At 37.0% G+C, this 12,294-nt stretch overlaps 1 protein-coding gene across 5 annotated transcripts in view; it reads right to left on the reverse strand.

Annotated features, from left to right (window-relative positions):
* The window catches only part of GBF1 (golgi brefeldin A resistant guanine nucleotide exchange factor 1), a 152,359-nt gene that overhangs the window by 77,034 nt on the left and 63,031 nt on the right, over nt 1-12,294 (reverse strand). For 4 of the 5 annotated variants that reach the window (XM_087702642.1, XM_087702641.1, XM_087702640.1 and 1 more), the window contains exons 9-12: nt 12,027-12,153; nt 1,808-2,025; nt 517-685; nt 123-334 (exon numbers count right to left, since the gene is read on the reverse strand). In XM_087702642.1, coding sequence (XP_087558768.1) covers nt 123-334; nt 517-685; nt 1,808-2,025; nt 12,027-12,153 — 726 coding nt within the window. Of the gene's footprint in view, nt 1-122; nt 335-516; nt 686-1,807; nt 2,026-12,026; nt 12,156-12,294 lie in introns of those variants that run through there. The other variant, XM_087702643.1, reaches the window with a different exon arrangement.

The raw sequence follows: 12,294 nt of genomic DNA on the forward strand, positions 1-12,294 counted from the left end.
GAATATAAATCTATTCTTTCCACCATCCCAATCTAAAATCATGTAGAAAATAATTATTCCAAAAGACTTCAACATACATATCATATTTTTAAAGATGAGAGAGGTATTATGTTCATGCTTACTTGAAAGAGATACCGACATAATTCTTCTTTTATAAGTCCTAAGAGAGATGGGCAGTTTGATACGCAAGTCAATTCAAGAGCAACTGTGAGTAGCTGTAGACCCATGTGGATCATCACCTCAGAATTGTGTCGGTCATGTGGATTAGTGAGGGAGATGAGGAAACGCAGTAGTTCACGAATACATGGTAATCCATAAGGGACTAATGTTGTTCCTTGAAAGAGAGAACATACAAAAACATTGCAACTATAGCACTCCTGCTCAGCATCCTTCCAATTAGTCAGAGATATGTTATTCTTGATAATGGCAAATTAATAGTATTTGGATATTTTTAAAGACATAGAATGTAAAGAAAACAGAAATTACTATTACAGTACATTTTTCCAATGCACTCACCCTCTTTTTGAGAACACTGAGTAAATCGTACACCTCGAGGGTTAACATAGTCCATGTCATGAATTGAAACAGAATCTGAGTGTTCAGTTACAGAAGTGCACTCTTCAAGAACATCTGGGATGGATTCTACTGAGGCAGATGGAGTCTTTTCCCTCTGAGGACATTCATTCTTTAATCACAAAGATAATAAGGCAGAAAATTAGCACAGACTAATATTGCTACATGGCGAAGTAATCCCGTATACTACTTCACTGACATAAATAAACCCATACACTAAAAGAAAAAAAATCAGTCTTCTTAATTAAAATGACTCAGCTCTTGCACTTACAACAGCAGCAAATTATTTTCTATTTCTAACACTTCAAGAATAGTAATATATTCAACAGTAAAAGCCTTTTCAAAGTTTAAATTTCAATTTCCACGAATCTTGCCAAAGACAAGAAAAACTGGAAATTGTATTCTTAAATATTTCATAGTCATCCAGTTTGTCTACTGTATTCAAAAATTTATGAAGGCAATTTGTCCCACTGTAAAATTGCTCTTCAACTTAAAAGAATTGTGACATTCATAATCCAAACCAATCCAAATAGTGTAAGGTCAGTGCTATCTAACTTCATGAAAAGTAATTTTGGTAATGCAAACTGTGCTTGAGAAGACCTTCATGGATAGCAGATATTAACGTTTGAAATACAGCACATTACCATTTTTAATTGTAATAATTGTTTTGCAAGTTTCATAAAAAGTAGATTGGAAATCAAATTCATACGCACTGAAAAATATTCTTCATCTTATTAACTTTACACCTATTTACAGAGCTACTCAGAAAATACAGTGTACCCAACACCCTATTTTTTTGTCTCAGCCTCTTTTAGCAATATCAATAGCACTTAGACATATACCGCTTCACACTGTTTTACAGCCCTTTCTAAGCGCTTTACAGAGTCAGCCTACTGCCCACAACAATTTGGGTCCTCATTTTACTGACCTTGGAAGGATGGAAGGCTGAGTCAACCGTGAGCTGGTGAGAATCGAACTGCCAAACTGCAGGCAGTTGGCAGTCAGTAAAAGTACCCTGCAGTACTGCATTCTAACCACTGTACCACCATAGCTCATTTTAATCATACTTTTTACATGCTAATTTCTTAATGGACTCTTCCTTTTGATTTGGAGGGAAAATTAAAATCAAGCCATTTAAAATTATATTATTGGCTAACTGAATAAAATAAAAGCATTTTTATAACTATCACTGGTACATTGGTCTGCTGAACTGTGCTGTAAAAGAAATTCATACCTGTAGTTCTAACTGCTCTCTGGCTCTAAAATCATTTAAGGGCATTGTTGTATTGATTCCCAAAGATTTGACAAGTTGTAAATCTGTAAGATCATCCTTTGAGCAAATTTGGGAAGATAACTCTAAACCACTGTCAGTGACAGGACTAACTATAGAAGATACATTTTCTGAATTTCCAGATGAAATTGGAGAAGATACATCAGTGACATTGACCTCACCTGTGAATAACAAATAACAGCAATATTAGTCATATATTTATTTATGGTACATGGTATCCTCTTTCTATTTTTGCATCTAGTATACATGCACTGTTATCCATTATTTCAGATAATATAACCAACAGTGGCCTACCTCACTGGAATTAATTAAACACAACGTACTGTATTCACTTCACAAAAGACCTCATGGTATTTTATTCATGCCTCAAGGTTAATGACTTTACATATCAACAGCCAGAGTCCTCACAGAAAAGCCATGAAATTCCTGTTTTCCAATTACAAACATATAACTTTCAAACTCACAAATTTATCTGAAGTATAAAATTTGGACCCCAGAAATATTGCATGAACAAAATTCCAACTGTCTGAAAAATGAATATTTTGAATATTCTGAAAACAGAATATTTCTAGTCAATTCTAGATTAGAATATTTACAGAGTTCATATCCACGTTTGTATATGTTCTTGCATAAATATTGATTTACATGTGCATTCTTTTAAAAGCTCACAACTTGTGTAGTAAATCAGATATAAAGCATCTAAGGAGCCCATCCTGCAAGCCAAAAAGATGCCTCAGAGAGTAGGTAAGTCTTTTTCCAGCATCCCTCAAACTGCTATAGAATTCTGGAAACAAATGTGTTTGGTTTAAGGGCTAGCATTCTATTCTATATTCCAAACTATTATGCCAACTTATTGTGTTAGGTCATACATCTTTTAAAGACAACATTATAAAGGCCAAACATATTGAAATTATCACAATCACAATTCCTCAGTTCTAATCTGGTGAGAGAAATATCGTATTTCCCCGAAAATAAAACAGGGTCTTAATTTCTTTTGACCCCCAAAATAAGCATTTGGCCTTATTTTCAGAGAGGTCTTATTATTTTTGAGGTTCAGGAGGCAGTGAGCGTGGTCACCTCATGGCTGCTGCTATGTTGCAATATTTTGAGGGGAGGGATTATTTTAGCGCATTTGCTCAAAAGCCCGATTGGGCTTATTATCTGGGGAGGTCTTATTTTCAGGGAAACAGGCTAGTTAAGTGTAGGCTGTAAGGATAGAGGCAAAAGTGATTCATATACATTTAATGTACATGAGATGTATCTGTCCTTAAGTAGCTTTATAATGTTTCACTTTTATAACAGTTATTCTCTCTGGTTTTTATAACTAAAACTATCCTCAGGCAAATGATGTTAATGTCTTCAATAAACTGTTAAGAGTACCATGAGAACCAGTGCCATATCTTAATATATTTTCTGCTCTCCCCCTAATTCACTCCTATATTGATGATATCCAATACACCTCTGCCCCTGATGAATTAAGTGATGCTGTGAATGTCTTATCCCTGTGTTTGGAGGCTATGAGGATCTGCAATGCAATCTATGTAAGGCTGCCCCTGAAGAGAATTCAGAAGCTTCAGCCATTACAAAATATAGTGATGCAAGCAGCCCATGTTACACCTCTATTATGCAAGCTATATTACCGGTTTGCTTCTGGGTCCATAATGTTTTCATAATTTTTACTTTAATCTGAATTTTATATTGTCTGTTTTTATATTTGATCTTACTCAATTGTTGTACACTGCCCAGAGTCACATTTTGTGAGGTAGGCAGCTATAGAAATTTAATAAATAAATAAATAATACATTCCTTTCAGCAAAAAATGTGTCAAGCCTGAAGCTGACCTGGCTGCGGATGCCTTCTTTTCAGTGGGGTTTTGCCTACTGGGGTTTCTTTTCACATGGCTTCAGGTTGACACAGCTTGGAACTGAAGTGGGGGGCGGCAGCAATAGATGGGGTTTGTAGCCAAAACACAATAGCTCTTTGATGTGTCAGAGACATTCCAATGGCTGGATGGCCAGAGGAGTAGGAGGAGAGACGTAACCAGGCAACCAGCAAATATCCAGATTGGACAATGTGATTTATTGTTTTGAGAAAACAGGAAAAGTTTACTTTAAAAAAAAAATTATTTATTTATTTATTTTCAAAACAAACATATATTGTAAAAAGTATATCAGCTGGTTACAAAAAGCTTTTGTGTTTTTATAAGCAAGTCCAAACAAAAATATCTTAGCACCTTTTGGCTCTGAATGTCAGTGATGAAATAATGATGTTGTCCCGGGCTTGTAAAGTTTCTCAGATTGACTTTAATTCTCCAGGGTGGAGTTTCCATTTCTCCTGCACTCTGTCTCTTTAAATGAATCTTCTTTATGGCTCATTTGGTAAATTTATTCAACGAATGGCAACTGGATTAAGAATACTTTGCTGTTGGAGGGACACAGGCTGACAGATGCAAGAATATAACTTAAAATTAGCTAAATCTGATTATTTTAATTTGTAATAGATACAGCTGAATAATAATTGATATTGATGGCAATGTATATAATGTGGAATTGGTTGATAGATTGAAGAAATCTAGCTAATCTAATTGCTCTCTTTGTAATAGATATAGCTGAATAATAATTGATATTGATAGTAATGTATATAATGTGGAGTCGATATGATAAATAACAATTGGATATGAGAAAACATTTTTGGATTATACATAAAGAGTATTAATTACAATAACTATCACTATTATCAAAACTAAATAAAATACATACAATCAAATGTTAATCAACACTGGGAAAATGTTATGATATATGATATAACTAAATATTATGGATGTCCAGCTAAAATAGGATATGAGGATTTGATGTAAATAGAGGACTTTATAAGTAGTAAATGAAATGTCAGCATGTGTTATGGATTAATTTTCTGGTATAGCTAAGGATGAAGGATATTTAAATAACTATAGGTAATTAAAACTGGAGGTATAATGATGTTAATATGGTAAACATTTGAGTTAAGATATTTGAATTAATATGAATTAATGGAAGAGAAGCACCAAAGCATGTTGTAACCAGCTGATATACTTCTTTTTTTTTAATAGATACCTGTGTTTTGTTCTTTTTCCCTGCCTGTCGTGTTTTTTTTTTGTCCTTTTTTTTTTTTTTTGCCTTTTCTTTTTGATTTTTTCTTTTCCCACTGGTGTGGGCAGGTATTGTTCAAGATTATTACTTGTATTAATACTTTTAAATAATAATTACAGTCAAATGAAAATGGATATATAATAATGCTTAAGTTAATATGAGTTATGTTTGTTGACCGTGGAGGATCTGTAATCGATTGATACACTCTCTACAGATGTAAAGAAAGATGCTGTACTTGTTTCAATTAAAATTAAAAAACATTTATTTTTTTTTAAAAAAAAGCTTTTGTGCATCTTCCACCGTCATCAAATATAATTCATATTAATTCAAATATCTTAACTCAAATATTTCCTATATTGACATCATCATACCTCCACTTTTATTTGACTACAGTTATTTAAACATCCTTCATCCTTAAGTATACCAAGATTCAATCCATAACCACATGCTGGCATTTCATTTACTTATTTATAAAATCCTCCATTAACATTAAGTCCTCATATCCTGTTTTAGCTAAACATCTATAATATTTAATACCAAAGTTTTCTAATCCTCCATGTATATAATTTATTATCATTATCCTTTCTTTATTTAACTATATGCTATATCATAGCATTTCCCCCCATTAGATAAAATTTAACTGTATATAGTTTTGTTTTTTATTATAATTATTATTGTTATTAATAATCTTTATATATAGTCCAAAAACATCTCTAACCTTCCCTTCTCATATCCAATTATTACTTATCATAACAGCTCAACCTTGTATACATTACTATCATTATCAATTTTTATTTAACTATACCTATTACCAATGGATTCGACTAAGTTTAGCTAATTTTGAATTATACTCTTCCATCTATCAACCTGTATCTCTCTAATAACAGAACAGTCTTATATCTGCTGCCATTTGTGGATCCAATTCTCCAAACATCTTTTTGAACGAGTCCGTATGAAGAAATCTTTGCACCTTCTTGTTTGTGGTATCTCTCATATAATGTTGACGCCCTCTTTTTGTTTCCTTTATCAGCTTGTCTTTAATTCTAGGGAATGGTATCAAATGTTTTACAAATAGTATTTCATAGTCCCAAAATTCTTTGATATTTTCTTCTCCTTCTATGCCCTGTCCTTTGAAGTAAATTTTCTCTCCATTTAACTCCTCTTCAAATATTCCATTCTTTCCTCCCTCAGAAATAAACCAATTGTCACGAATATCAACAAGCTCGAATTCTTTATCTCCGTTTTCCATTTCAATTTTTTGAATTTCCGTCTTATTTTGTGTTTGATCCTCACAATTTATTGTCAAAAACACCAAATAATCCAATTTTCTCTGAATTCTGTCCTCTGTATCAAACACCCTCTTCAAAGCTGAAAGTATCGCTTGGAGAGACGCTTGAAGAGACGCCATGTTTATACGCAGTTGTATTTTTTCTTAAAAGCTCTGAAACATTTGCAAGTGAAAGTAGACTACAAAGGGAACAGCTGTACAATCTTATCAGATCTTAAGCCAGAACAGCCAAGCAATAAAAGTGTCAAGATGTAAACAGTCTAATTGTAGTCAATTAGCTTACAGCCAGTTTACAGAGAGTCAGAAGAAATGTTGAAGTAATCTATCCATTTGAAAAGGTTTACTTAGAATCAATCCATGTGAATAACATTTAAAAAGTAAGATAACCACTGTCCAAAACCATTAGAAAAGATCAAAATCGCCGCTAAGTTCTTCTGTTCTTTAATTTAAATTAGTTTAAAAAAATTTTAGGCAGTCCGTTTTTCTTTAAACAATAAAATTCTCTTACCAGCTAAAAAACTTTTCCTTCAAATTGCCCTGACTTTGTCAGCCTTAAAAGACTGGAATTTTTACTGCCAGACGAAGACTTTAAACCTGCTTCTCTCTGAGATTTTGCGATATCCCCGGGATCAGCAAGATGTAATCTTCCTGTTCACCATCTCTTTGGGATGATTTAGGTCCGTTAGAACCCCCCAGCAATAAAAGTATCGAGTGCGATCTCAGAGCTTTGAGATCGCACGTCGTCTCGTCACAGCATCCAGGTTCTGCCCCAGGAAAAGTTTACTTTTTAATGTGGTAGAAAGCACAGGAACATTCAGAGTTGGCTTTCCACCAGTTTATGCCAAGATGATATCTCCAAATAAAACTGTTCTTTGAGAAACCAACTTGCCTCAGAGTTCTGCTTGCAATGGGTGTATTACTTGGAATCCTGACAAAAGCACATTCTGGATATTAAGGGGGAAAAATCCCTTCCTAACAGTAGGAGTAATTTGTCAATATCCTCTGTTAACCTAGGCTTCCCAAGAACATGAAGCAAACTTCTGGCCCGACAAAAACCCCTTTTATTAATTTACTGTGAATTCTGCTCATTCACATACAGCAAAGTCTTTCAAGGGAGGATTTACAGTCACAGACCTTATCTGGCGTAGAGAACTCCCAGGCCGATATCTGCAAAACTTGGCAAGGAGTCTCGGGGAATCACAAGCCAATTAAGCAAACAAATTGTCTCCTGCAAGCTCCACTCCCCTTTCGCTCCTCTTTTATTTCCTCTGGGAAGGGCCATTCATTGTCCACCTGTGGCCTTACTCCCAAGTCAACTCCTGTTCTTTAGCTGTTCCCTTTGTCTGACAACTCTGCGCATGCACACACTGGGAACAGGCTCCAGCTGTTTGTCTGCCTCACTGATGTCTGACTCTGAAGGCAGCTGATAGCTGTCACACGGCTCTGGCACCATCTCTGCCTCTGACACAGAAGCCTCATCAGAGCCTTCCCCCAACTCCGGGACTGGCCCATGTTCCTCCCCAACCTCCTCACTGTCCGAATCTGCTGCTAGCTTCGTTGGCCGCTGCCAGGCCACAACACTAAGATCACAGCATAATATCTACAGCTTTTCCATAAAGTATTTTTAAAAGTTACCTGGAATAACCCTTGAATTGTGAGCCGCCCTGAGTCCCCCCAGGGAAAAGGGCGGCATACAAATAAAGTAAAATCTAAAAATCTAAATCTAAATCTAAATAAGAGATTGATGTTGGAATTTGACAAATTGCTCCTAAATGGCTAACTGCCTATCCATGGAAGCTCTTTGGTTTACTAAAACCAGAAGGAGACTGGTACTTTTTCAAACTAATAAATTTTATTAAAATACATATTCTTTCCTAAGCTATTGCTCACTTCATTATGACTAAATTAATTCAGTATTTAAACTAGGCTGAGATGAGGGGAGGCAAAGAAGGTTATTACGGAACGATGTTCTGTGAACAGATGAGATAGAAGTGAAACCTAGTGGCATCATTGAGAAACACTGTGCTTGGAGAAAGCAAAACTCTTAAAAATAATCCAATTTATGAAGCATGGCAATAAAACTGTTCTCACATTAAAACTATTGTATGTACACCACTGTTATTAAATCATAGTTGTTTTCTTACACTAAATGTTAATATTGCCCTGCTTTAGTTCATATTCTAAGAACTAATGTCTGGATCTTGCCCAGTAAGTAACATTGTGCAACCCACTAGTGTTTTTTTGAAAAATCAATACATTCACTATTGCCAAACATTGTCGCAGTCAAAAAGGAGAAAAAACACATTGAATGGCTGTCTCTCCAGGTCTCACTGACCACCAGCTCCCTTCTTATTGCCAAATAGCTAACCGGCCCACCTGTGATTCCTTTGTGACATGTGATTATTTGTAATGTATCAATGTGTCCCATTCCCTCTGAGTTGTGAAGTTGTGTCTAGACAACAGTGAGGTATGTGCTGATACCCATTCCACTGTGGCTTTTATAGTTCTAGAAACATCGGAACCTCTTTTACATTATTTGTTTACCTTGCTGACCCATGACTATTGTGCAAGATTTGCTACCCAACCATACTGTGAGTATGCAGATGATACAACAGTGATGGACCTTATTCAGGATGATAATGAGGGCAATTACCAGGAGATGCTATAGAGTTGATGAACTGGTGTAATAAAAGCAGCCTTGTTTTAAATGAAGGAAAAACAAAAGAGATACCGTATTTTTCGGAGTATAAGGCACCTTTTTCCCTCAAAAAAGAGGCTGAAAATCTGGGTGCGTCTTATACACTGAATACAAAATGGCCGTGCATAGCTTGTAGGAGGCTTTCAGAGAGCTCCTGGGGGCTGGGGAGGGCAGAAATGAGCAAAAAACAGGCAATAAATGGGCAAAAAACAGGCAATCCCCCTCCCAGCCCCGAGGAGCACTCTATAAGCTTTCTAATGCCCTTTTTTTACAACAAATGGGCCTGTTTTTGCAAAAAACAGACCATTTTTTGCTTGTTCCCCACCCCATCTCCCCAGGAACACTCTACAAGCCTCCTAAGGGCTATTCGTGCCCTTTTTTTAAAAAATGGGCCCATTTTCACGAAAAACTGGGTGTTTTGAGGAGGTTTGCAGAGTGCAAAAACTCTTTCTTTTTTAATTTGCCTCTTCAAAACCTTGGTGTGTCTTATACCCTGGTGCATCTTATACTCTGAAAAATATGGTAACTGTCAATTTCAGAAAAGGCAAGCACAGTCACACATCTGTATTAACAATTCAACTGTGAAGGTGGTTTAGTAGTATGAAATTTTTGGGTGTGCAGCTAATGAATAGGTTAGCTTGGTCCTTCAAAAGTGAGACCCTGGTGAAGTAGGAACACCATTTTCTGCGTTGCATGAGAAGAGCATATCTCCCTTCTCCTATCTTTTCCACTTTCTATTGAGGGAGGACTGAAAGCATCCTGTCATATTGTATTGTATTACTAGAGGTTTGGAGGTATTACTGTTTCGGACAGGAAGGCTGTGCAGAGAGTGGTTAAGGACAGCAGAAAAGATTATTGCATCCAGGACATGGCATATAAGCAAAGCTTCTCCAGGGTCCACAGTATTGTCTGAGATGCTACACATCCTCTCCATGACCAATTTTCTTTGTTAGTTTCTGAGAGGAGGCTCTGCAGTATCCGAAGCCGAACAACTAAATTCTGTAATAGCTTCATACCATATCACCTTGTTAATTCTCAAGTCTCTTTTTTCCGCTATGTATTCTAAATGGTCTGTGATTAATGTGTGTGTATGTATACGGTGAATCAAAAGTTGGAATTAAGATTGCCGGGAGAAATATCAACAACTTCAGATATGACATTGAGTTTTTATTGATTAGTCCTTTGGCCATATCAAAAAGATATGTGAATGATAGCACTCTAATGGCAGAAAGTGAAGAGGAACTAAAAAATCTGTTGATGTGGGTGAAGGAGGTGAGTACAAAAGTTGGCTTCAAACTCAACATTAAGAAAACAAAGATCATGGCATTTGGCCCTCTCAATTCCTGGCAAATAGATGGGAAAGAAATAGAGGTAGTGATAGATTTTATTGTCCTGGTCTCCAAGATCACTGCAGATGTGGACGGTAGCAAAGAAATTAAAAGACACTTGCTCCTGGGGAGGAAAGCTAAGGCATCAAATTTAGACAGCATACTAAAAAGTAGACACATCTCCCTGCAACAAAAGTGCATATAATCAAGGCTATGGTTTTCCCAGTTGCAATGTATGGCTGTGAAAGTTGGACCGTAAGAAATGCTAAGCACCAAAGAATGGAGGCCTTTGAACTATGGTGCTGGAGAAGACTCCTGCGAGTCCCTTGGACTGCAAGGCGATCAAACTGGTCAGTCCTAGAGATCAACTCTGACTCATCTTTAGAAGGCCAGATCCCAAAGATGAAACTTAAATACTTTGGCCACCTAATGAGAAGGAAGGATTCACTGGATAAGATCCTAATGCTGGGAACGATTGAGGGCAAAAGAAGAAGGAGATGACAGAGAATAAGGTGGCTGGATGGCGTTACCGAAGCAGTCAGCGTGAGCTTAGGTGGACTCCAGAGGATAGTAGAGGACAGGAAGGCCTGGAGGAACGATGTCCATGGGGTCACGATGGGTTAGATATGACTTTGCAACTAACAACAACAATAATGTATATAATATAGAGAGAGAGCATATGTATGGTATGGGTGTATGTGTATACATACATACATACATACATACATACATACATACATACATTCATACATACATACATACATACATACACACACACAAACACCTTTGAGACCTGGTATCAGAATTTCATTTTTTAATGTGTTCCAATGTGTTCACAGAAAAAAAGTAGCAATAAAGTTTGAGTTTGAGTTTTATTTAGCTTGTATGCCACCCTACTCCCGGAAGACTCAGGGCAGCTAACAATAAGAAGGGAAGGGGGAGTACAAAAATAAAAACAACAATTAAAAATTCAGCAACAGTCATAACATAGGATAGGGCTGGATAATTCAACAGCCCCAGCCTGCCAGAACAGCCAGGTCTTAGTTGCTTTGCGGAAGGCCGGAATGGTAGTAAGGGTCCGAATCTCAACGGGGAGATTGTTCCATAGGGCCGGAGCAGCTACAGAGAAGGCCCTCCCCCGGGGGGTCGCCAGCCGACATTGGCTGGCAGATGGAATCCAGAGGAGGCCTAGTCTGTGGGATCTAATAGGTCTTTGGGAGGTGACTGGCAGGAGGCGGTCTCTCAGGTAACCAGGTCCGATACCATGTAGGGCTTTAAAAGTAACGACTAGCACCTTGAAGCATGTCCGGAGACCAATGGGAAGCCAGTACAGCTCACGGAGGATAGGTGTAACGTGGGTGTACCTAGGTGCACCCACAATTGTTCGCATGGCTGCATTCTGGACTAGCTGAAGTCTTCGAACACTCTTCAAGGGCAGCCCCATGTAGAACGCATTACAGTAATCCAGTCTTGAGGTGACGAGGGCGTGAGTGACTATCCGAGGTTACTTACCTTACCAAAAACAATTTAGCATGGGGCAAACTTGAGCCAAATTTCCACTTATCTGTTATACTCTTAAATCCTCACAATTTAGCACCAATTTATATTTAAAAATGTAACTAACATGGCAACTGGAAACAAGAAAGAGGAAATGCTTTCTCAACGATTACCCATATTCAGAGCGTATACATTTTACTACATAAACAATTATTTGTCCTACCTGTGCCATTAGCAGCTGACTGTTCTATTCCTTGAGATGCCTTGGTTACATGGCAAGAGTTTCTTAGTGATCGTTTCTGCTTCTTCCATTTTGATGAATCACTCATCCCTCCTGCTCTCATTTTCAACTGAGAATAATAAACACAAGTCTCTTATAGCCAGAAGAATTGTAACAGTATTCTATTAGTTCAAAACAATATTCTTGGTATTCATATTCCAATAGAGGTGTGTGTGCGTGCGTGCGTGCGTGCATGCGTGTGGAGGGAGGG

The sequence above is a fragment of the Thamnophis sirtalis genome, unplaced genomic scaffold (assembly GCF_051295495.1).
Source record: "Thamnophis sirtalis isolate CommonGarterSnake01/CBP01778 unplaced genomic scaffold, rThaSir2_p1.2 scaffold_15, whole genome shotgun sequence".
Lineage (NCBI taxonomy): Eukaryota > Metazoa > Chordata > Lepidosauria > Squamata > Natricidae > Thamnophis > Thamnophis sirtalis.